The sequence below is a fragment of the Lissotriton vulgaris genome, chromosome 4_1, assembly GCF_964263255.1.
Source record: "Lissotriton vulgaris chromosome 4_1, aLisVul1.2, whole genome shotgun sequence".
NCBI classification, from domain to species: Eukaryota; Metazoa; Chordata; class Amphibia; order Caudata; family Salamandridae; genus Lissotriton; species Lissotriton vulgaris.
The window spans coordinates 1,080,237,754-1,080,263,545 of NC_141691.1; the positions used below are offsets into that span (position 1 = coordinate 1,080,237,754).

General features: G+C 51.8%; 1 protein-coding gene across 1 annotated transcript in view; it reads left to right on the forward strand.

Moving 5' to 3' along the window:
- The window catches only part of TRIO (trio Rho guanine nucleotide exchange factor), a 5,246,815-nt gene that overhangs the window by 2,704,245 nt on the left and 2,516,778 nt on the right, over positions 1–25,792 (forward strand). Inside the window, exon 25 of the mRNA XM_086965300.1 lies at positions 985–1,094. Within this exon, the coding sequence (XP_086821426.1) occupies positions 985–1,094 (110 nt within the window). The remainder of the gene's footprint in view (positions 1–984; positions 1,095–25,792) is intronic.

The following is a 25,792-nucleotide window of genomic DNA, read 5'->3' on the forward strand; positions in this document are numbered from 1 at the left end:
CACTAATCAGGGCGCACTAAGGAAGCAGGTGCCAGCTAAAAAAATATTCTGTGACACATGAATCAGCCCCAAATTAATTCAGGTCACTTGAGGCAGGGAAGGTGTGCTTTGCTTTGCCGAAAATAATGTACACTGGACAACCAGAGGGTGTGGTGATGAAACAGAGGGTGGCATGGGTGGGCCAGAGGGTGGCATGAGTAGTCAGAGAGTGGCAGTGGTGACAGAGAGTGGCAGTGATGAAGAAGAGTGTCCCAAACAGGCTGGACACGTAGAAACAACAAGTTCGCGAAACTTGCGACCCGACAGGTAAGTTCGCAATTTGCGAAAGTGTACAAAACCCTCGCAAACTGGCAGAAACACGGGCGAACACACAAAAAAAAAAAATCCGCAAATTCGCGGGAATTCGCGGATTTTGCGGATTGCGAATCCGCAAATCCGCAAAATTCGCGAACGCGAGATCCGCAAAATTCGCTCATGCTTAGGCGTACTCCCTGTTCGTGACGTGGTTCTTATACCACTATTTTAGTATATGGTTTACAATGCCCCTAGGGCTCAACTGTATTTTGTGCAACTTATTGTATGATAATTAAGTAACTTGTTATGTGCTTTGTCCTCTGACCTCATAAAGAGTTCAGAGGGGTTGTGTTAGTAATAAATACATATATATTTTATATATAACCTGTGTGGTGTCCTTTTATCTGGTATTCAAGGGTTTACATATGGTAAAACAGCTTGCTTCACATGCTCTCTGAAGTTTTAGCCTAAGACTGCTTTGTCCATGCTACCACTAGGATAGCTGGTCTATAAGATTGACTTTACAACCATCACCATAAGGGTTGTTTGGACTGGTGCACGGTTCTCACTAGAATAGTGAACATCATATACCAGGCCAACTTCTCACAATGTTCACCAATAGATTTATTTTGTTTCATTTGTATTGTATTTATTTTTAAGAATAACAACTATTCCTCTCTCCCTGCTTAGACATACTTATGGGAAATGACAAGTGGTGTTGAAGAAATCCCACCTGGTATTTTAAACAAGGAAAATATTATCTTCGGAAATATGCAAGAACTGTTTGAATTTCATAACAAGTGAGTAGTTATGATCCAAGCCATAAAGTCATTTTTAGGATCCATCTGCATTATTGAAAAATTCTTCATTATCTGCTGTGCAAGATAAAGAAAAACGGCACGAAGTGTAATGAAAATAAACAATAACTCTAGACTACTTACACAGATGTGCTCTCTTGTCGCCTACAAGCAGTTTCCAAATGTGCTTTTTTAATTCAATTATTTTGTGTGCCTTATGATGGAAGCTGTTGATAGTCTTGCTTCTTTGTTTGGAATTCATGGTTTTGATCACTTCAGCTGATGGTATATATTTTAGCTCAAAATAATGTTATTACAGGACAATTGGCTTTGAGAGAGCCTAGACATTCATGAATTTGCTGCCTTTAGGCATTTTTGTACAATAAACCAAAGTGCTCTATCTTTGAATGGGGACTGCTTCGTGTTTGTATCTAGTAAAATCTCAAAGGGTGCATTATTTATGTCAATTGAGTGTCTTAAGATATTTGCTGACCTTCAATAGCAAACATTTCTTTTTTGATACATTTGTATGGCTATACTTCTAATTTTTTCTTCTTTGACTTATGGAATTTTAGGTTGTGGAAATTAATTTTAATAACATAATCACTTAATTTACAAGATATTTAATATTGCAAACAGGTTTTTCCTGAAATTAGACCTTTTGTTTGCTGATTGTGATGAGTGACTTGTTTTATAAATGTAATGTTCCTCTAGTAAGGTTTCCTTTATGTAACAGGTCCTAATGTTCCTTAACAGTTTTGCGCATTAATGATCAACCATGGGATGGCCTATTTAAAAAGTCAAATATAGATAGCTGCCATTCCGTGTATTGTGTTGGAGGGAAAAATCTCTGTTGAACAAACACCAAGAAAAACAAGTTTACAATATAAAATGGGTTCTGTAGTAGCGGATCTCTGTGTATAGTCATAATCTAGTGAATAGTCCCACCCATGTGCGTGGACCCGGAGCAATCAAAAATAATCTCTTACGGTGTCGAAAAATGCAGAAATGCACAGACACCTAAGAGAGAATTAAAGACAGATAATGCAGCCTATATCCACGGGCTACACTGTCCAGTACTTCAACTAGAAATTCCACCAAAAATCCACAAACAGCAAAGCCTGTCCAGATTTCCCTTGCTTTAACAGCAAAAACCCTCTGGAATGATAGAGAGGAAGACATGGACAGACAAGCCCCATGGGCTGCCATTATGTGGCTCCGAACAGGATACTGTGCCTTTAAGAGAACTTTAAAGAACTTCACAGTATCCCAGAATGCACTGCAGGTCCCTTTTTACTTTCAGTTCTTTTTTCCGGCTCCTGCAAGCAGGACCCTGGAGCACTGAGCTCTCCCTTTTCAAGGGTTTATTGGTGATTTTTTCACTTTTTCAAGTTATTTGAGTGCTTTACTTGAAGTACTTTGGCGTTTCTTCCCGTTTTGTCTTTTGGTGCACTCTTATTTGTCATTATGCCTGCATTATTCGACAAATGCCCGGAGTGCTCCAGGAAGAAGGCCAAGTCAGATCCACATGAGGTGTGTATCATCTGCCTTCCTTCATCTCATGTCCCAGAAGAGTGTGACATCTGCCAGGGTTTCTCTAGCAGGCCCCTGAGGGATAGGATGAAGATCAGGCTTCAAGGCCTCGAAGACAGAAGACTGAAGGCACAAGGTGGGTCTGGAGGGGCTTCCTCTGCCCATGCTGAGGCCTCTGGGGGGCTCCCCAGGGGCAGGAAGACCAGCAAGCGTCCCCATTCTCCGTCTGTGTCGATTGCACCGACTACGGCGTCGAGAGGGATGACTGCAGTCTGTTCCCCGTCTCCCCAGGGCTCTGGGTCGAAGCGGCGTCGACGTTCGGTGTCGAAGGATCTGAACAGACCGCCGTCGAGGTCTCCAGTGACGATTTAGTCGGAGTCGAGTTATCAACGTCGAGTGGCCCGGCGTCGCCGTTCGCCGTCGAGGGGATCCTTGACGATTGCCGTCAAGGCGAAGATCGCCGTCAAGGCGAAGGAGGTCGCCGTTGAGGCGAAGGAGATGGCTGTCGAGGCGAAGGAGATCACCATCGAAGCTAAGTCATTCGCCGCCGAGGGAGAGGCGCTCGCCGTCGAGGAGGCGCAGCTCGCCGTCGAGGGGACGGCGCTCGCCATCGGGTCTCCGTTCTTCGACGCCGAGAGGGCGCAGAATGAGTTCTGGCGCCAGGAGTCCGTCTAGTATGCGGCAAGTGCTTATGGAAGACTCTCCTAAGTCCCAGCCTATTAAGGAGGGCGGGTCACCGTGCTCGGTGTACTCTGTAGTATATACCCCTGTTGGCCGAAGACAGTTACGCCTCCTCCTCCTCCGTTACCGAGAGAACTTCCTCCGCGGGCTCCCACCCCCACTTCCACTTTCACCACTTCCTCTTCCTCCTCCTCAACCGCAGCCTCACCCTCAACCTCAGCTGCCGGCTGACAAGCCTCCTCCAGTTCCTCCGAGGACAGTATCGCTGCCGCGATATCCGACTCCCCCTAAGGGGACCCCTCGGCCGAAGGCCCCAGCCAAGCCTTAGTCGCCCGCCCCGGTGGAACTGGTGGGACGGCCGAAGCCAAGGAGGTCGCGATCCCGCTCCGGACGGAGAGGGAGATCGCGCAGTCGCCACAGGTCCTCCACGAGGTCCAGACGACGCCACAGGAGGCGAGGATCACGATCTCGCACGGACTCTACCAGGACCTACTCCCCGACGTTGTCTGAGTCCCCGGGGACGAGAGCGTCTCCCGTGGATGACATCAGCACGTTCCAGGATGTTCTCCTGAGGGGTGCAGCGAAATTGGGAATCACGGTGACGGCTCCAACACCTACGACGTCCATGATTTTTGAGACACTTCATAATAAACACTGGTCTCGCCCTTTACTGCCGCTCGTACCAGGGTTGGTAGAGCCCGCAGAGGAACTGTTCCTCACGCCTGCAGTGACGAAAGCCGCTCCATCCCGGCTTCTTAAGAAGTACAGGGCTCCGGATTCCGACCTTGCTTTTCTACGGATGGACCCGATTCCGGACTCCGTTCACATGACAGCCGCCAGGAAACAACATTCTACCTCCCCGTCTTCCACCGTGCCTCCTGATAAGGAGAGCCGATGGATCGATTCCGCTGGCAGGAAGGCCTGTGGGACGACATCTACGGCCATGAAGGCTTCTAGCGATGCGGCTCTGCTAGGGCGGTATGATCGTGCCCTGTGGGAATCCCTCCAGCAGTTCGCGGAACTCTTGCCACGAGACAAGGAGGAGGATTTCCTGGAGATCCTGAAGGAAGGGATGCTGGTTTCGAACCAGGTCATCAGCGCGGCGGCTAATATCTCTGTTGGCGGCCCATGGGTACTGTCATGGGATCAACCAGCGACGCTATACTTGGCTCAGGCTCACATCACTCAAGCCGGAAGCCCAGCAGCGGGTGGCCAATTTGCCCTTCTCAGGGGAGACCCTTTTTGGCAAGCACGCGGACGATGAGATGGCCCGCATGAAAGCGGAGGCTGAGACTCTGACGGCTGTGGGCTTGGAGAAGCCCAAAGAAAAATAGGCCTACCGCCCGTTCCAGAGACGGTTTGGGGCACAGGGCAGAGGGCGAGGACAGGCTTCGGGACAGCAGCAGCAGTTCTGGAGACCCTTCCAGAAGCGCCAGAAGGGTAGAGGAGGCCAGCAGTCCTCTACAGCGAACAAAGGCCCGGCTGGGTCTCGACCCTGAGCGGTTACTTCCCCTACATCCGTTACCCGCTCCGGTGGGGAGAAGCGTTCAATTTTTTCTGGCAGAGTGGAGAATAATTACTAAGGACAAGTGGGTGCTGAATATTGTTTGCACTGGATACAGGCTTCGATTCACCAGCCCGTCTCCATCAATTCCTCCGGTCAGCTCGCAGTTTCAGCTGCGTGAGCTCCAGGCGGAGGCCAATATCCTGTTAAGGAAAAGGGCGATAGAAGACGTACCTCTGTCTGAAAGAGGAAGAGGGTTGTACTCCCGGTTCTTCCTGGTTCGCAAGAAGAACAAGAACGAGTTCAGGCCCATTCTGGATTTGCGACAAGCAAACAAGTGGATTCGCAGAGAGAAGTTTTGCATGCTGTCATTGCATCAGATTTATCCTCAGCTGCAACAGGGAGACTGGCTGTGTGCCATAGACCTACAGAATGCGTACTTCCATGTGCCCATTGCACACAAGCGCAGGAAGTTCCAGCGATTCCTAGTCGGCGCCAATCATTATCAGTACACGGTACTGCCATTCGGACTGAAGTTTGCGCCCAGAACATTCTCGAAGTGCATGGCAGTGGTAGCCGCGCACCTAAGGAAGAACAAGGTGTTTGTCTACCCGTACCTGGACGATTGGTTGATCAAGGCATCCTCCTTCTCGGAAGCTCAAGCGCACTTCCAGAAGACGTGCGTTCTCTTGAACAAGCTGGGGTTGCAAATCAACATGTCCAAGTCTGTCCCGACTCCGGTCCAGTGCATACACTACTTGGGAGCCTCCATCAATACGCTGTCAGCAAGCGTGTCTCCTTCGGAGGAGAGACGATTATCACTCCTTCGGAAGGCTCAGGCTCTTATGACGGCTCCATCTACAACAGTGAGGACGGTGTCTTCTCTACTCTTGTATCTTCCTCACGCCACACGCACGGCTGAACATGAGACCATTGCAGGAGTGCTTGGAGGATCAGTGGGATCAGAGGAAAGGGTCGTGGGACGACAAGATACGACTGTCCCTGCATGCTCTTCAGTCTCTGAAGTGGTGGTGTTCAGCGGAGAATCTCCTCAGAGGGGTTCCCTTCCACAAGGACATTCCCACGCAGACTATCGTGACGGATGCGTCGCTCCACGGTTGGGGGGCGCACTCCGGAGACTTACAGATTCAAGGGACGTGGTCCCCGATGGAGTCCACGTACCACATCAATTTCCTGGAACTCAGAGCTGTTCACTTGGCGCTGAAGGCCTTTCATCCGTCCTTCCGGACCAACTCTCTGCTTGTTCAGACGGACAACACGACCACGATGTACTACCTCAACAAGCAGGGGGGGGGGGTTTCGAGATCGCGCACTCTGTCGCAGGAGGCGCAGGCGATCTGGCACTGGCTTCTGGCCAGGGGACTGACGATAACGGCTACCCATCTGCCAGGTGTGCAGAATGTTCAGGAAGACGCACTGAGCAGACTGCTTCAGAAAAACCACGAATGGGTCATAAACAACGAAGTACTAGGAGAAGTCTTCGCATGGTGGGGGACTCCAGACGTAGATCTGTTCGCCACTGCCGAAAACAGCAAATGCAGAGACTTTGCCTCCAGGTACTACCAGCCGGGGACGCTGGGGAATGCGTTATGGATCAACTGGTCGAACAACTTTTTGTACGCTTTTCCACCCATTCCCCTGATTCCGTTGGTGCTCATCAAGCTGTCCCGGTCCAGGGCGCAGATGATCCTGATTGCCCCGGAATGGCCCAGGCAGTGGTGGTTCACGGACCTGCTTCACCGGTCTCTCCTTCCTCACATACGGCTGCCGTGCAGGCCGGACCTTCTTACGAAGTTCGGGGACAGATGTTGCACCCCAACCACTCGTCTTTGAGTTTGGCGGCATGGCTCCTGAGATAGTGCAATATGGCCATTTGAATCTACCGGATGATTGCATGGACATACTGAAGGAGGCTAAGCGACCTTCCACTAGGACTTCTTATGCTTACAAGTGGAAGAGGTTTTGCATCCGGTGCCAGTCCAAGAACTATGACCCAACGACGTGTAAGGAAGATGTCATCCTTACATATCTTTTACATTTGGCGCAGTCTGGCCTTAATGTCCGTTCCATTAAGGTTCATCTGGCTGCGGTGACTGCCTACAGGAAATGCCCTTCACAGACTTCCTTCTTTCAGATCCCTGTGATCAAAGATTTTTTGAAAGGCTTGAAGAAAGTGTTCCCTCCTGTCCGGCTTCCTTCGCCTTCATGGTAATTGAATGTGGTGCTGTCCAGACTGATGAAGGAGCCTTTTGAACCTATTCATAAGGCTTCGTTCCAGCACCTGTCCTGGAAGGCGGTGTTCCTCGTGGACATTACATCGGCCCGCAGGGTGAGTGAAATTCAGGCGTTGTGTTGCCAAGAACCTTATACTGTATTTCATGCTGCTACGGTTGTTATGCGTACTCACCCTAAGTTTCTTCCAAAGGTCATATCTGATTTTCATGTTAACCATACCATAACTTTGCCTACCTTTTTTCAGAATCCTTCCTCTCCAGCGGAAAAGTCCCTGCATTCCCTGGATGTTAGGAGGGTGTTGAAATTTTATCTGGATAAAACCAAGGATATTCGTAGGTCAGACCAATTGTTTATCAATTATGGATCAGTAAGGACGGGTCTTGCTACCTGTAAACAGTCCATCTCGAGGTGGATTGTGTCCTGTATACAATTGTGTTACCAAAAGGCTAATTAGACCTTAGGGGGTAAACCTAAGGCTCATTCCACCAGGGGCAAAGCTGCCACAACTGCTTTGCTCCGTAATGTTCCAATTGCAGAAATCTGCAAGGCGGCCACTTGGAAGTTGGTCCATACCTTTGCTAAGCATTACTGCCTGAACACTGATGCCAGGGCAGACGCTCAGGTTGGGCAGGCTTCGCTGCGAAATCTGTTCGCACAGTAGTGGTGTTATTACTCTTTTCTCCACCGCCGCTTTGGTGTGGGGATGGGCTTGCCATTCTATTCACTAGATTATGACTATACACAGAGATCCCCCTACTACAGAAGGAGTAGTTTCTGTCCTGTAACTCCAGTTCTGTAGTAGGGGTATCTCTTTTATAGTCATACGCGCCCGCCCTCCTCCCCGGTGGAGAGAGATATTCATGTAAGGAATGCTACAGGTCAGGCGTGTTACGCCTTCAAAAAGAACTGAAAAGTAAAAGGGACCTGCAGTGCATTCTGGCATACTGTGAAGTTCTGGAATGTTCTCTTAAAGGCACAGTATCCTGTTCTGAGCCACATAATGGCAGCCTATGGGGCTTGTCTGTCCATGTCTTCCTCTCTATCATTCCAGAGGGTTTTTGCTGTTAAAGCAAGGGAAATCTGGACAGGCTTTGCTGTTTGTGGATTTTTGGTGGAATTTCTAGTTGAAGTACTGGACAGTGTAGCCTGTGGATATAGGCTGCATTATCTGTCTTTAATTCTCTCTTAGGTGTCTGTGCAGTTCTGCATTTTTCAACACCTTAAAAGATTTTATTTTATTGCTACGGGGTCCACGCAAATGGGCGGGACTATTCACTAGATTATGACTATAACAGAGATACCCCTACTACAGAACTGGAGTTACAGGACAGAAACTACTCCTTTATTACAATTCTGCAGTGAAAATCAGTCAGTGGAGGAGAGATCAGTTCACCTCCAAGGAGATGCAACGTGAGGTTTGGAGTTTTAGCTCAGAAGCAGCTCTATTTATTCTTCCAAACCACAAAGAAAAAGGTTACACGTTCATCACTAACGTAAGCAATGTTCACCCATAACATACAAGGTAGCATCAGTAGATGTAGCAATTTCTCAAAAACAGAAGCGCATGCAGGCCTAGCCTCACATGATAAGAATGAAAACCCCCTATGTGGGTTTCGGTGCTTGGACTTTGAGCAGAGCAAAGATATATTTATCTGACTGCGCAGTGCTTTGTTATATACTGCACAGCACCGATTGGCCAAGTTTATCTGACCTTTTGTATGTGGTCTTTTTCACCAAGCCATCTAACTGGTTAGGTGTGAAGCTGCGGTTTCTGCAGAAGCGAATGAACAGCTATCTGACTTGTAGATGTGATCTGTGCAGAAGCGTGCACATGTGGATCAGTATGTACTAGGGCAGGATGTGCACCTGATATTTCTTCCTATGTACTTGTTCAAGCTAGAGGTGTAAGAAACTGCAGAGCTTCAGAGGAAGCAGGCTCGTATGTGATTGGTGTATCATGGCTCATTCCTTTAGCAGATGGAGATTGTGGTAACCTATTTTTGTAGCCTCTGCGCTTTAGCACTCATGGTTTTCTAAGTCTGGAGGAAGATCAGATCTAAGCTTCAGGCAATAGCTCAACTTATTGACAGCAAGCTATTTTCATTGGCTCCAGTGTGCCATTTGTCGTTGCTAAATACTGATCCTGTGACATTGATTACTGGTCTACCTGTGCAATCAAAGGGCAGGGGTTTAGTCAAATATTTGCCACATTTGGATGAAGGATGAGTTACCCCCAAAATGTCCCAGTCTATTATCAACTGTTTTTGCCCATGTCGCTTATGACCCGCTTTCTTCATTCTTGATATCTGTTTTTTTTTATAATCAATTTTTGAATAAACAAAGAAAACAGTACAGCACATGTAAGCATTTGCAATTTAGTATGGTGGTTGACTATTATATCTGTCATGCACGAGCATACATTTAGAGCCACACCATAACACATTATCATATACAATCTGAATCCAAGAAAAGACAAGACCCCTTCAACTCAATTGGTTCAACCATTTGCACGAAACCTTTTAGTGTTTGGCTGGACATCCTCTAGCTTCGAACAGTGACTTTTCTTGCTCTGCGCACCGTCTACGCTTTTGCCCCATTTGGTTACACTCAGGGTGGGGTGGGGGGCAGACTTTTTCCATGCCACTGCAACATCTTGTTGGCCACTATTGTGGCGGTACGCAGGATGAGTTTGTTTGCTCTGGATCCTTCTAGACCGTCCATGACTCTTAGGAGGAGGTTCAAGGGGTTGTGTGGCACCTCGCAACCTGGGGCACCTGTAAACTCAGATTCCAGTGCTTCCCAATAAGGGGTGAGATGGGGTCAAGTTCACACCATATGATAAAAAAATGTCCGGTTCTAACCCACAGCGCGTGCAAGATGGAGAGGGTGGCAGGCCAGCCTTGTGGAGGTGGTCAGGGGTGAGGTAAGCGCTATACAGATAATGTAGCGGGACTAGGCAAAGCTTGGCTGAGGTTGTAATGGTTTTGGGAGCCATTGAGGCATCACACCAGTCCTCGTCCACGAGGGGACCCAGCCACGTCTCCCATCGGTGTCTTGAGCGAATCAAGCGTTGTTGATTAAAGAGCGGTATATCCATGGCACCCCACTCTTCCCCAAGTCCCCCATCATGATCTGTGCTTCCATTGGACTAAACTCTGGAAGTGTAGTGCCTGTCGATGGGTATGGGACAAGGCCATGGCACCCCACTCTTCCCTAAGTCCCGCATCATGATCTGTGCTTCCATTGGACTAAACTCTGGAAGTGTAGTGCCTGTCGATGGGTATGGGACAAGGGTGTGACGTAACTGCAGATATCTATAAAATTGTGAAGGGTGAAGCGGGTCTGTAGGTCTTAGAATGAAAGTATGTGGTTCCCCACCCACACATCTCCCAAGTGTGATATACCGATCCCATCCCCTGAACCCCTCCAACGCTCCCGCCTCCTTAAGCCAAAAGCCCTGCCAGAGAGGTGCTTGCTGGGTCAATGAGTGCAAGTGTATTAAATGCATAGTTTGAAGAGACTTGAATGATGATTAGATCACGTCATATTATGAACCCTAGGTAGGTCTCTAACCCAGGTGAGAAACACTCCACATCATGTTATTTACACACTCACCCAGTTTATTGGTAAATTAAACTCGAACTGACGTCAGGGGGGTGGAGCTCTTTAGATGTGGCTCATGCAGTGTATGCCACCTTATCTCAGACACTAAAAGTATTGATCTGGGGTTACCTACACCATGGGAACAGAGAGGACACACACATTGTAACTCACAGGGAGTGATCTACTTGATTACTTGCCTGTGTACTAAACAATACGTAGGAATGACCAACAGGAAGGTGAAGGCCCGCATAACTGAACATCGTAGCACGATTAGATTTGGCAGGTCTAATACGTGGCTCACTACTCATTTTATTGAGGCGGGTCACACTGCAGAGGACCTGAGATGGACAGTGATTGAAAGACCCTACCTAGGGCCACAGCCATCAGATGTAAACAGAGCACTGTTTGTACGAGAGCAGAAATGGGTATTCATTCTCAAGAGCCATCTTCATGGATTGAATGATGATATACCCTGGCATTCGTTGAGTAGATGAAACGACTGTGTGATTGGTCTTAATATCCTACCCCTATATTTAATGAGGTTCTGTATTCATGCTCACTAGAACAGAAATATAGTTTCCCGACTACCTATGAGTTTTCCTCTCTTTGGGGCCATGGATAGTGCTACACCTTGTATCAATCAATCAATCAATCAATCAAAGCATTTATATAGCGCACTACTCACCCAGAGGGTCTCAAGGCGCTAGGGGAGGGGGGTCCGCTACTGCTCGAACAGCCAGGTCTTGAGTTGCTTCCTGAAGGCGAGGTGGTCCTGGGTCAGGCGGAGGTGGGTCGGGAGGGAGTTCCATGTCTTGGCGGCGAGGTAGGAGAAGGACTGTCCCCCTGTGGTGGCTCTTCGGATGCGGGGGACGGCGGCGAGGGCGTGGCCGGTTGATCGAAGCTGGCGTTTGGGAGTGTAGAAGTTGAGGTGGCTGTTGAGGTATCCTGGGCCTTGGTTGTGTAGGGCTTTGTGTGCATGCGTGAGGAGTCGGAAGGTGATTCTCTTGTTGACCGGGAGCCAGTGCAGGTCTCTCAGGTGTCCAGAGATGTGGCTGCGACGGGGGATGTCCAGGATGAGTCCTGCTGAGGCGTTCTGGATCCGCTGGAGTCTCTTCTGGAGTTTGGCGGTGGTTCCTGCGTAGAGGGAGTTGCCGTAGTCCAGACGGCTGGTGACGAGGGCCTGGGTGACCGTCTTCCTGGTCTCGGTGGGGATCCACCGGAAGATCTTACGTAGCATGCGCAGGATGTTGAAGCACGACGAGGAGACAGCGTTGACTTGTCTGGTCATGGAGAGGGAGGAGTCCAGGATGAAGCCCAGGTTGCGTGCGTGGTCTGTTGGTTTGGGTGCGCTGCCTAGGGCGGGGGGCCACCAGGAGTCGTCCCAGGCGAGGGTGAGGATCCCAGGATGAGGACTTCCGTCTTGTCCGAGTTCAGTTTCAGGCGGCTGTTCTTCATCCATTCGGCTACCTCTTTCATCCCTTCGTGTAGGTTGGCTCTGGCGGTGGCGGGGTCGTTGGTGAGGGAGAGGATCAGCTGGGTGTCGTCGGTGTAGGAGATGATGTTGAGGTTGTGCTGGCGTGCGATGTCTGCGAGGGGGCTCATGTAGACGTTGAAGAGGGTTGGACTGAGCGAGGAGCCTTGAGGAACGCCGCAGATGACTTCGGTGGCTTCAGATCTGAACGGAGGGAGGCGGACTCTCTGTGTCCTTCCGGCGAGGAAGGAGATGATCCACTCAAGTGCCTTCTCCTGGACTCCGATGTTGCTGAGGCGCTGTACTAGGGTACGGTGGCAGACAGTGTCGAAGGCCGCGGAGAGGTCTAGGAGGATGAGGGCCGCTGTTTCTCCGTTGTCGAGCAGAGCTCGGATGTCATCGGTGGCTGCGATCAGGGCGGTCTCAGTGCTGTGGTTGGCCCGGAAGCCAGACTGCGAGGGGTCGAGGGATCCGTTTGTCTCGAGGAAGGCGGCCAGCTGCTTGTTGACGGTCTTCTCGATGACTTTTGCAGGAAACGGGAGGAGCGAGATGGGGCAGTAGTTCTTGAGGTCGGTGGGGTCGGCTGATGGCTTCGAGTAGGGCGCTGAGTTCGGCGTGCTTCCAGCTCTCCGGGAAGGTAGCGGTGTCGAAGGAGGTGTTGATGATGTCCCGCAGGTGGGGTGCGATGACAGCGTCGCACTTGTTGAAGACGTGGTGAGGGCAGGGGTCGGTCAGAGATCCGGAGTGGATGGAGTTCATCGTATGGACGGTGTCTTCGGTGCTGATCGGAGTCCAGGCGCGGAGGGTGGTGGTGGGGGGCGGTGGTTCGGTCGTGGCGTGCGTCGGTTGAGTGCTGAAGCTGTTGTGTATGTCCGCGATCTTGTTGTGGAAGTAGGAGGCGAGGGAGTTGCAGAGGTCTTGCGAAGGGGTGATGTTGTTGTTTCCGGCGTTGGGGTTGGAGAGCTCTTTGACGATGTTGAAGAGTTCCTTGCTGTTGTGTGCGTTGTTGTCCAGTCGTTCCTTGAATGCGGATTTCTTGGTGGCGTGGATGAGTTGGTGGTGCTTTCGGGTGGCGAGCTTGAGGGCAACCATGTTGTCCGGAGTTGGGTGTCTGCGCCAGGTTCTCTCGAGGGCTCGGCAGTTCTTCTTGGAGCTCTTGAGTTAGTCGTGAACCATAGGGCTTTCTTGCTACCGGGTCTGCTAGGCGGGGTCCTCAGGGGGGCGAGGTCGTCTGCGCAGTCGCTGATCCACTTGGTGAGGTTGGTGGCCGCCTGGCTTGGGTTCGTTGTGCTGGTGGGAGGGTTCATGCTCAGGGAGGTCGCGAGCTGGTCAGCTGTGATCTTGTTCCAGCTTCTGCGTGCAACCTGTTGCTGGTGGATCGTGGTCCTTCCGAAGCTGAAGTGGACGCAGCTGTGGTCCGTCCAGTGGAGTCCGGTGGCGTGGCTGAAGGCAATGTCCTTGCTGGATGAGAAGACGGGGTCGAGTGTGTGTCCGGCGTAGTGGGTGGGGGTGGTGACCAGCTGCTTGAGTCCCAGGTTTGCGAGGTTGTCCAGCAGGGTGGTGGTGTTGCGGTCGTTGTTGTTCTCCAGGTGGAAGTTGAGGTCCCCGAGGAGGATGTAGTCAGCGGAGCAGAGGGCGTGCGGGCTGATGAAGTCGGCGATGTCTTCGCTGAATTGTGTGCGTGGTCCCGGGGGTCTGTAGATGAGGGTGCCTCTGAGGGTGGTCTTGGGGTTGATGTGGACCTGGAAGTGCAGGTGCTCGGCGGGTGCGAGGGTGTCGTCGGTGTTGGTCGTGATGCGGATGGTGTTCCTGTGGATGATGGCGATGCCTCCTCCGGTGTGGTTGATGCGGTCCCTTCGGATGATCTTGTAGCCGTCTGGGATGGCGATGACGATGTCGGGCGCTGAAGAGGCGTTCATCCAGGTTTCCGTGAAGAAGGCGACGTCTGGGGCTGTGGTGTCGAGCAGGTTCCAGATCTCGATGGCGTGCCTGTGGACGGAGCGGGTGTTGAGCAGGATGCATTTCAGGTGGCTGCTGCTGTTGCTCGTCTTGGTCTTGGTTGGTGCTGGAGTAGTGCAGGCCCGGATGCAGGTGAACTTGCAGGAGTTGCAGCAGAAGGGTCCGTGGGTGCGTCTCGGGGTGGCTCGGTACCAGCCCGGGAATCGGCCGGCGTTGAGTGCGTTGAGGGTGGCGGCGTCGTACGTCCGGCGGGTGGGCTGGGGTCTGCGGGGGCCAGGGGTCCTGACGCTGGGCGCGGACGGGCTTACCTTTGGCGCTCAGTCGGCGCTCCCGCTGCGCGCGTCCGCTGCGCGGTCGCTCTGGGGGCGTCATAAATCTGGAGCCGGGAGGGTGGGTCAGCTGGGAGGTGGGAGCGGGGCGGCCAATGGGCTGGTGGTGGGCGGGGCCGCAGGGAGACAGCGGGCGGCTCAGCGGCGGCTGGGTCGCTCGGCTCAGCGGCAGCAGGCAGGAAGGTGTCGGCAGCAGGAGGGGTGACCCGGCCTAGTTAAAGGCACAGTGGTCACTCCTGAGACTCTCGCTGCAGTCCCCTTAAATCTGGAGCCGGGAGGGCGGGTCAGCTGGGAGGCGGGAGCGGGGTGGCCAATGGGCTGGTGGTGGGCGGGCCGCAGGTAGGCAGCGGCGGGAAATCGGCACAGCCGGGCGGCTCAGCGGCGGCTGGGTCGCTCGGCTCAGCGGCAGCAGGCAGGAACGTGTCGGCAGCAGGAGGGGTGACCCGGCCTAGTTAAATAAACAAGAACAGGTCCCAACAGGTATTATTTAAAAGACTGTTTCAATAGGAGTATGCCACAAGCATTACTAAGAACAGAACACAAGGAGTCAGAGGATTGAGAAAAGGGTGGTATTATTCACCAAGGGTAAGGGGTAATACATTTACAGTTAAGACAGCACTGTAAAGATTAGATCTTGTGACAACCCAGTGGCACTTGGTGCAAGGTGCTATATACAGTTTGAAGTGAAAATGAGAAGTGCAAGTGCTTTTAAAAACAGCATAAGTGGCGCATACATGAAATTATGTACATCATTTAAAGCTTCAATTACAGAACAAGTTACAATCACTTGAACAAGAGTTTTTGGTAAGAGCTTTAAGTGTGATATGCGTCGTATGATTCACGCTGGGTCGCTCGGCTCAGCGGCAGCAGGCAGGAACGTGTCGGCAGCAGGAGGGGTGACCCGGCCTAGTTAAAGGCACAGTGGTCACTCCTGAGACTCTCGCTGCAGTTCCCTTAAATCTGGAGCCGGGAGGGCGGGTCAGCTGGGAGGCGGGAGCGGGGCGGCCTATGGGCTGGTGGTGGGCGGGGCCGCAGGGAGGCAGCGGCGCGGGAAATCGGCACAGCCGGGCGGCTGGGTCGCTCAGCTCAGCGGCAACAGGCAGGAAGGTGTCGGAAGGTGTCGGCAGCAGGAGGGGTGACCCGGCCTAGTTAAAGGCACAGTGGTCACTCCTGAGACTCTCGCTGCAGTCCCCTTAAATCTGGAACCACTCGCAGTCCAGTTTTAGAGCCAACCACAGCACCGAGACCGCCCTCATCCCAGCCACCGACGACATCCGAGCCCTGCTCGACAACGGGGAAACAGCGGCACTCATCCTCCTGGACCTCTCTGCAGCGTTCGACACGGTCTGCCACCGCACCCTAGTGCAGCGCCTCAGCAACATCGCAATCCAGGAGAAGGCACTGGAGTGGATCATCTCCTTCCTCGCCGGAAGAACCCAGAGAGTCCGCCTCCCCCCGTTCAGATCAGAGGCCACCGAAGTCATCTGCAGCGTACCATAAGGAACATCGGTCAGCCCCTCGCTGTTCAGCATCTACATGAGCCCCCTCGCGGCCATCGCACGCCAACACAACCTCAACATCATCTCCTACGCCGACGACAACCAGCTGATCCTCTCCCTCACCAACGTCCCCGCAACCGCCAGAACCAACCTACACGAAGGGATGAAAGACGTAGCCGAGTGGATGATGAACAGCCGCCTGAAACTGAACTCAGATAAGACGGAAGTCCTCATCCTGGGATCATCACCCTCCGCCTGGGACGACTCCTGGTGGCCCCTGCCCTGGGCAGCGCACCCAAATCAACGGACCACGCACGCAACCTGGGCTTCATCCTGGACTACTCCCTCTCGATGACCAGACAAGTCAACGCCGTCTCCTCGTCATGCTTAAACATCCTACGCATGCTACGGAAGATCTTCCGGTGGATCACCACCGAAACCAGGAAGACTGTCACCCAGGCGCGCGTCACCAGCCGACTGGACTACGGTAACTCCCTCTACGCCGGAACCACAGCCAAACTTTAGAAAAGACTCCAGCTCATTCAGAACGCCTCAGCACGACTCATCCTGGACATCCCCCGACACAGCCACATTTCCGGACACCTGAGAGACCTGCACTGGCTCCCCATCAGCAAGAGAATCACGTTCTGACTCCTCACCCACACACACAAAGCTCTCCACAACCAAGGCCCCAGATACCTCAACGACCGCCTGACCTTCTACACTCCCACCCGCCAGCTATGATCGACCAGCCACGCCCTCGCCACCGGTCCCCGAAGAGCCACAACGGGAGGAAGACCCTTCTCCTACCTGGCGGCCAAGACGTGGAACTCCCTCCCCATCGACCTCCGCCTGACCCAAGACCACCTCTCCTTCAGGAAGCAACTCAAGACCTGGCTGTTCGAGCAGTAGCGGACCCCCCCCCCCCCCCCCCCGCCCCCCCCAAGCGCCCTGAGACCCTCCGGGTGAGTAGCGCGCTATACAAATGCTTTGATTGATTGATTGATGAAAAGTGTTCTCTGTCTGATCCTGACATGAGGTGGGCCTACTGCTGGGCGCCAGGAGGAACCGCCACTGGGGACATCCTCCCTGCCTGGAGGGCCCTGTGAGCTGGCCCCTGGGCCCAGCCTTTGCCCCCCCCCTTTGCCTGCATCCTAAGGACTTTGTTCTCAAAGCGCATGGGAAGCGCCAAAACTTCATTGCCAAGAAGTACTGGCCTTTGGGGCTGAGAGCGCTTCAGCTTGGAACCACAGCACGGAGCTACGAGTGCATTCCCGAGGGATTCCCCGGCGTGGGGATCCCCCTTTTCCTCATCTTTGGCACGGGTGCCCACCCCGCTTATGTGCCGTACTGCACCCGCTTGATATTACAATTTCGGAGGGTGCCTACCCCTCGGTTGCCCCGAGAAACTTCACCGCCGCCGGCCCGGGGGCTTCAGAGCAGAGTGCTGTGCCCGCCTACTAGCCGCGCTGGGATTGGTCCCCGGCTTTCAGGATTCCCGCTGCATCATCCCTGGGCCGCGCAGGGATTGGTCCCCGGCTCGAGGGCTTCTCCACACGCACCCAGGAAGCAGGGCGGGCCCCGGAGAAGAACCAGGAAGCGTTCTGCCTTCCCAGCGAGGCTATCCCGAGGGAGAGAGCCCCTCCCGCCGCCATTGAGAACACCTGGCCCCAGGAGCAGGACCGGGTGAGAAGGAGAGCCCCGTAGCTGCTTGCAGGCCGTCAGAGGGGCCCGTTGAGTGCAGGCGTCTCGAGGCAGGGGCACCGATTCAGGTGAGGAGCGACCCCTGATGGCAGCGGGCCACTCCCCTGCTCAGTGAGGCACTTTTGTTTTAGAGCCTGAGAGGCTCCACCAGTACGGGGGCAGGTTCTATAGGTAGAGCCTGGTAGGCTCCAACGTGTGGGCGCATTTTGTATCTAGAGCCCCAGTGGAGAGCCAGGGTGCATGCTGGTGCCCCGGCTCAGTTCCCCAGCTGCCCAGCACTCAATCAATCAAGACATTTGTAGAGCGTGCTACTCACCTGTGAGGGTTTCAAGGCGCTGGGGGGAGTGGGGGCGGTGCTGCTACTGTTCGAACAGCCAGGTCTTGAGGTGTCTCCTGAAGGTGATGTGGTCCTGGGTCAGACGTAGGTAGGCGGGGAGGGAGTTCCATGTCTTGGTGGCCAGGTAGGGGAACGATCTTCCTCCGGTAGTGGTTCTGCGGTTCCGTGGGATGAGGGAGAGGGTGGCGGAGCGGAGCTAGCGGGTTGGAGTGTGGAACGTGAGTCGTCTGTTGAGGTATTCGGGTCCGGTGTTGTGGAGTGCATGGTGTGCGAGAATGAGGAGCCTGAACGGGATTCTTTTGTTGACGTGGAGCCAGTGCAGGTCTCTCAGGTGAGCGGTTATGTGGCTGTGTCGGGGGATGTTAAGGATAAGGCGTGCGGATGCGTTACAGTATGCGCTGGAATCTTTTCTGAAGTTTTGCTGTGGTTCCTGCGTATAGGGTGTTTCCGTAGTTCAACCGGCTGGTGACGAGCGCCTGGGTGACCGTCCTTCTAGTTTCGGTGGGGATCCATTTGAAAATCTTTCGGAGCATGCGCAGGGTGTTGAAGCATGCGGACGAGATGGCGTTGACTTGTTTGGTAATGGTGAGCGAGGAGTCCAAGACTGATCCCAGGTTGTGTGTGTGGTCCGTTGGTGTCAGTGGGGAGCACAGCGCAGTGAGCCACCAGGAGTCGTTCTAGGCAGATTGCGATGGTCTCAGGATGAGGACCTCCGTCTTGTCTGAGTTCAGCTTTAGGCGGCTTCCTTCCATCCATTCAGCGACGTCTCTCATTCCTTCCTGGAGGTTGATTCTGGCGGTGGCTGGGTCTTTGGTGAGGGAGAGGATCAGCTGGGTGTCATCGGCGTAGGTGATGATGTTGAGGTTATGTTTGCGTACGATGGAGGCGAGGGGGCTCATGTAGATGTTGAAGAGGGTCGGGCTGAGCGAGGAGCCTTGGGGTACACCGCAGATGATTTTGGTTGCCGTGGACCGGAAGGGAGGGAGGCGGACTGTCTGGGTCCTGTCTGGAAGAAATGAGGTGATACAGTCCAAGGCCTTTCCTTGGATCCCTGCGTTGTGGAGGCGGGATCTTAAGAGTTCGGTGGCAGATGGTATTGAAGGCGGCAGAGAGGTCTAGGAGGATGAGTGCGGCGGTTTCACCGTTGTCGAGCATGGTCCTGATGTCGTCGGTGGCTGCAATGAGGGTGGTCTCGGTGCTGTGGTTGGCTCGGAAACCGGACTGGGAGGGGTCGAGGGAGCCATTAGCCTCGAGGAAGGTGGTCAGCTGTTTGTTGACGGTCTTCTCGATGACCTTTGCTGGGAAGGGAAGAAGGGAGATGGCCGGACGTTCTTGAGATCCTTTGGGTCCGCTGTGGGTTTCTTCAGTAGGGCGTTGATCTCAGCATGCTTCCAGCTCTCCGGGAAGGTGGCGGACAAGAGGGAGATGTTAATGATGTTCCGGAGGTAGAGTGCGATGGCGGCGTTTGCTTTGTTGAATATGTGGTGAGGGCAGGGGTCTGTTGGTGAATTGTGTTCATGATGTGGGTGGTGTCCTTGATGCTGGCGGGGGTCCAGGTGCTGAGGGTGGCGATGGGGGGCGTTGGCTCGGTGGCTGGTGGCAGGGTCTGGGCGTCGAAGCGGTCGTGGATGTCGGTGATCTTGCGGTGGAAGTGGGTGGCGAGGGAGTCGCATAGGTCTTGCGTGGGTGGGATGTCGGAGTTGGCGCTGGGGTTGGAGAGTTCTTTCACAATGCTGAAGAGCTCCTTGCTGTTGTGCGCGTTGTTGTCTAGGCGTTCTTTGAAAGCAGTCCTTTTGGTGGTGCGGATCAGATGGTGATGTTTGCGAGTGGCGTTCTTGAGGGCTGTGAGGTTCTCTGTTTGTTCGTGGCGCCAGGTCTTCTCGAGGGTCCGGCATGATTTCTTTGAGTTCTTGAGGTAGTCGGTGAAGCAGGTGGCTTTCTTGTTGCTGGGCTTGTCGGAGGGGTTCTTTAATGGTGCGAGGGCGTCGGCGCAGTCCCTGATCCACTGTGTGAGGTTGCGTGCAGCGGTGTTGGCATCAGTTGTGGGTTCTGGCTTAGTGATGTGGTCAGCGGTGACTTTGCTCCAGCATCTGCGGGGCATCTGATGCGGGCGGTGGTGGGATGTGGTCTTCTGAAAGGTGAAGTGGACGCAGCTGTGGTCGGTCCATTGTAGGCTGGTGGTGTGGCTGACGGTGACGTTGTTGCTGGCAGAGAAGATGGGGTCCAGTGTGTGACCGGCGAGGTGGGTGGGGGTGTTCACCAGTTGCCTAAGTCTGAGGTTGGTGAGGTTTTCAAGTAGGGATGTGGTGTTCTTGTCATTGTTGTTCTCCAGGTGGAACTGGGGGGGGGGGGGTCAACGCCAGCCAACGCTCACCTCTGCCCATACCGTGGCCCGTTCCTCCTAACCTGTGGGCACTCACATCAACACATCGCTCCAGTCTCTGCGGGGGGGAGGGTACCAGCACTTTCCCCACGCCTCCACCTCTCGATGCCCACTCGGCGCGGCCCAGTCACCACACGCACAACCTCGGGCTCTCGCTTTTACTTCCGCCGGCCTTAGCTCGCCCAGGGCGCCACAGTCTCAGTCGGCTCCACTTTCAACATGTCGATGTAGGAGCAGACGACGGCCGATCCTTCCGAAATTTGGCAGATTGTAGCAGGCAGGCTATCTCTCCCCTTTGGCAGTGTCAGATATCACAACTATTACCATTTAGCAGGATAATATATAGGATTAAGTCACCGGACGGCAGGAGCCTCACATTCGTGTGGCCAGCTTGCAAGTGCGCCACCTAGCGCCCCCAAATTTTCCCTCACTGTTGACCCCCATTGTGGGTAATGCTGCTTTTACGCCGGGCCAAGCGACAAAGACCTATAGCCAATGGTCCAAAGAAGGTCGCAGATCCATCAGCCATTTTTTTATGCTGACAGCCGGCTAACATTTGAGGATTACTGCTCACAGGAGAGCCTCCTGGAAATGGAACGCTTTTGATACTACCAGATTAGACACTGGGTACTACAAGCAGGAGTTTACCAACAAGGCACAGAGACATCTCAATCCCTTAGAAAAATGGTTGGTAACCAAGCACACAGATTCCCGTCTAATCACCAAGATGTATAGCCTACCCAGAGTGGCTCTGAAGACCACTAAATCCCTAGGGCAGTAGAGGTAAGAAAGGGAAATCGGGAGAACTCTCATGGAGAAAGAATGGACAGATATATATTATAGAGCACCCCACACAGCTCGGAACATCACTAGTATAGAAACTGCTACTAAAATAGCTACCTACTGGTACTTAACCCCTCAAAAACGTCATATTGGCAACCCAGCCCAAGACCCAATGTGCTGGAGAGCCTGCGGATCACTAGGCACACTAACCCATTTGCAATGGGAATGTCTTTAAATTTCCAGCTACTGGACACAAGTGCTGGATGAAATCCCCCACAGCACTCTTTTGAATCGTCTGCAGGAGATGGGTGTTGGGGGGCACCACACTGAACTGGCTCAGGAGCTACCTGACAGATCAAACCTCTAAAGTTTTAATGGGCTCATTTGCCTCCAGCTGCCAACTCATAGATAAGGGTGTCCCCCAGGGCTCCATTCTGAGCCCTACACTTTTCAACCTGTACCTGGCACCCTTAGCAGGCGTGATTAAAATTCACTGCTTTGACACAGTATTGTATGCTGACAATACCCAGTTACTAATGAAGCTCGGACAAGACCCTACTGACACATAACTCATGTTCAGGCAGTGTATGTCTGACATACACTGCTGGATGCTAAATAATCACTTGCAACTCAATGCGGTAAATTTCGGTAAAGCACAAACCCTGTAGTCAAGTGACTTTAGGCCTCCCAATCTAGGCACATGTCCCTCACCCAAATCGGCAGTTCTTAAATTAGGAGTGCTGATCGACAATCAACTCTCCATGTCCTATCACGTCAATCATGTGGCCAGCATTTGTTACGGGCTAATGTGCATCCTTTGTAAGATCTTTAAATGGATCTCACGGTCATCCCGTATGCCTCTGGTGCAAGGGTTAGTCATCAGCCGGCTGGATTATGGCAATATCCTTTAGGCCTCCATCAACGAAGAGCACCTAATAAAACTCCAGGTCCTTCAAAACACGGCGGCTAGACTAGTATTAAATCCACCACCCCTATCTTCCTGGGCGCCCAGTTTTAGAGCTCTCCACTGGCTCCCCATCAGAAAAGGTATAACATTCAGGATCAACTGCCTACTCCACAAAACTCTCAATGGTCACAGCCCTCACTACCTTGTTAATAAACTGAAAAGGTATCACCCTTCCAGAACTCTCCGATCTGCTAACAAACATCTTCTGATCCCTTCCAAGAACAGTACCACCAGGAATGGTGGAAGATCTTTCTCCTGTCTCACCCCGATGCTGTGGAACACTCTCCCTCTTCATCTCTGTACTGAGACTGACCACAGAAAGTTTCGTAGGTCTCTCAAAACCTGGCTGTTCAGAGGCTGTCTCTTTCTCAGTCAGTCAGCCTCTTCTCTCCCTCTTTGTTTCCTGTTACAGTCTAGCGCTTTGAGACCTTTGGGTGAAATGTGCGCTCAATAAAAAAATCCATACATACATACAAACACTTTGATAGTCAAAACTTCCCGCTTCCCAGCCTATGTATTACTGGGCCTACCAAATGCTCTTCCCTTTCCGCTTAAGGTGCGCAGGGGTCGACAGATGGCTCTGGCTCTCGGGGCAGCTCATCAGAATATTTTGGCCTATTGGGGGACAACTAAACTCCCTACACATGTGGGTTGGTTATACCGCTTATGGCAGATCTTGGGGATGGAAAGAATGTCCTTTGCCCTCGCCAAAAAGTCAACTTCCTTTCAAGATCTCTGGGAACCATTTCTGGCCATACTAACCTCAGAGTTCATGGAACTAACCTGTACCAAATATCGGCGCTTGGTACGACTCGCCGAACCTCCTCAGCCCTTACCGGACACGACAACCAATTCACCACAACCAACCTAGTTGCATACATGGGCTCCATAATAAGTGAATTAAGAGAGGACCCATTTCTGTTATCCTAATTTATTTATTTCTTTGTTGGGTGGGGGGGGGGGGGGTTTGAGGGGCTTGTAGTATTATCATCAAAGAGCCACCCCGTGTACAGGGCCATAGATTTATTATATAATTGCTATGATTATTGTAAATAACTTCTCACTTTTAAAACCAATAACGAAATGTAAACCTAAAGACTGCCCTTCAGCATCCAACTGATGCTTGAATTTTAGGACCGACGTAACTACTTGTTGGTAGCATATGCCAGTTAAAATTATGCTTTATCATTGATGAAGCGCACACCACCAAGTTAAATTTAGTACGCTTTAGAATATTCTGGAGAAGATACTCATTTAAATTTTTTTCATATAGGCCGTTCTTGTGTCATAGCATGCCTCTAATAAGCAAATGATGTTACCGCTCAAATGTAATAAGTTATTTCATGGGACGTTCTAGAGCCATGTCCTGCACAATGCACAGTTCAGCCCGCTTTTCCTTAAGAACTGTGAGAGAATGGTCAAAAAGGAAGATGATCCTGGAGTTATTCTGAGGTCATCCGATTACTTCAGTCAGCCTATCCCTGCAATTATCTGGGGAAGTCATCCCAAGCCATCCTGAAGTATGCCCACGGGGCAGAATATTTAAATGAGATGACTCTGGAAACTACTGCAGGAATAGTTCCTGATGACTCCAGTGGGAAACATGTGATGATCTTGTACTACTTATTGCAGGATGATACCATGATGGTTGCAGAATTAGGCTGGATCCAGGATGTGTTCCTGATTATTTCAACGGAAAACATGTGATGAATCGTTACCACTGCAGGATGATCCCAAATGATTAGTCTGGATTACTCCAGGATGGCCTTATTAATATTTCAGGATGGGCTACATTATTACAGAATGATCTTGTGATGACTTCAGAATGAGGCAGAATTACTCAAGATGATTCCAAAATATCTTTAGAATGGAACTACTAGTTATGACTTCATGATGGGGATGTATTACCTTGGGATGGGTTCTGGCTGTATTACGTACTGCATGACTATTTCAATATGCTGCTGTATTATTCATACATCTGGAATAGTAATGAGTAAACCTTTGCCATACATACACAGGAAGTTAAGAAAAACAGCAGTTTTTTTTTAGTTCGTTGGCAGAGCAGATTACTCCCGCAAAAACATGCATTGATAAATGCATTAGGTTTTGCCTATGTGATCAATAATAGGCTGTTTTTTTGTTTTGAGTTGTAGGTTGCTGAGTAGTTGTATAAGTTACAGAAAGTCTGTTAAAGTGTTATGACTCATTTATGTGCAAAAAGGCAATATATTGTGCTGTTACTAGTGGTTAGTGGTAGAGAGTGCCGCAGAGTACAGAGGAATGGAGTGACGTGGGGTAAAACAGGGTGGAATCTATTGGAGTGGAATGAGTTAGTTGGGTGGATTGGATGGCAGTAGAGTTGAGTGAATTGGAATGGGATGAGCTGAAATGGCGTGAGGTGGATTGGAAAGCAGTGGCTTAGATTACATTGACGTGGGTGCATTGGATTGAAGAGATAGGACTAGGTTGGGGTGTGCAGTGGATTGAAGAGATGGGACTAGGTTGGGGTGGATTGAATTGGTATGAATTTGGGGTGGGTGGATTAGATTGGACTGGAGTGCGGTGGACTGGACTGGATTGGACTGGGGTGGAGTGGGGTAGTCTGGAATGGGGTGGGCTGAACTGAGGTGGGGTAGACTGAACAGGGGTGGATTGGAGTGAATGGGTTGCACTGGATTGAGTGGGGTGAACTGGATTGCCTGGGTGGGTTAGATGGGGTGGATTGGATTGAGTGGGGCAGATTGTTTCAGATTGGAGCGGGGCAGATTGTTTCAGATTGGAGCGGGGCAGATTGTTTCAGATTGGAGCGGGGCAGATTGTTTCGGATTGGAGCGGGCAGATTGTTTCGGATTGGAGCGGGGCAAATTGTTAGGGCTCGGCCTCAGTCACCACGAAGTGGGGCGGAGCTCCGAGCTCCTATTGTTATAAAAAAAAAGGTTTCTTTAGGGCTCGGGCCAGAAACATTCCTTAGTGCGCGTAGTTGTTTTATGGCATCTGCATAGTGATTCGTCTTCGCTGTGCTGTCTTTTTAGTAGCCTTGACGCGATAGGCAATATGTAATTTGCGTCAACCATTTTGGGCATTTTCTGTGCGGTTTCGCGCACGGCCGCCCATAAATATCAATTAGGAGCTGTCAGGGTGCCTCGTTAAGTGAATGCAGATGGCCGGGGCGCGTTCACCATTCAGCAGCTCTCCGCTCGCTGGCTCACTCTGCACTGCAGCCTCAGCCTCACCTCTGCTGCCAGACACTCAGTGCTGCTTTTATTTATTGTTAAAGCCTCAAGCGCACGGAAGAGACTAGAGTCACTTTATCTCAACATTGGCAGTTGTTTTTAGTTCAGCTCGTCTGACCAGCCCTCATCTTACATCAGCACTTCCACTGCGGCAGCTCCCGAAATCTGGTAAAGACTGACTCGACTCTTCCAGAACTAGTCCGAGTAATTCGGCCCTTCTTGCCTCACTGCACACCGCCTCATCTGCCTACGTGCTGTAAAGCCACAGCCTTGGATACAGCACTTCATAAAAACAAAGTACATTACATTAAAAACCCACAGTGATGCAATCTGCAAAGCATGAACTTTTAGCTCTGTTCATCACCGTGAAGCTGACATCTGTGAGGCTAGCTCAGTGGGTTAGGCGCTGGTAGCAGAGGTCTATCACTTAACTTTCCATTCTTCTTTTGAGTTTGAATT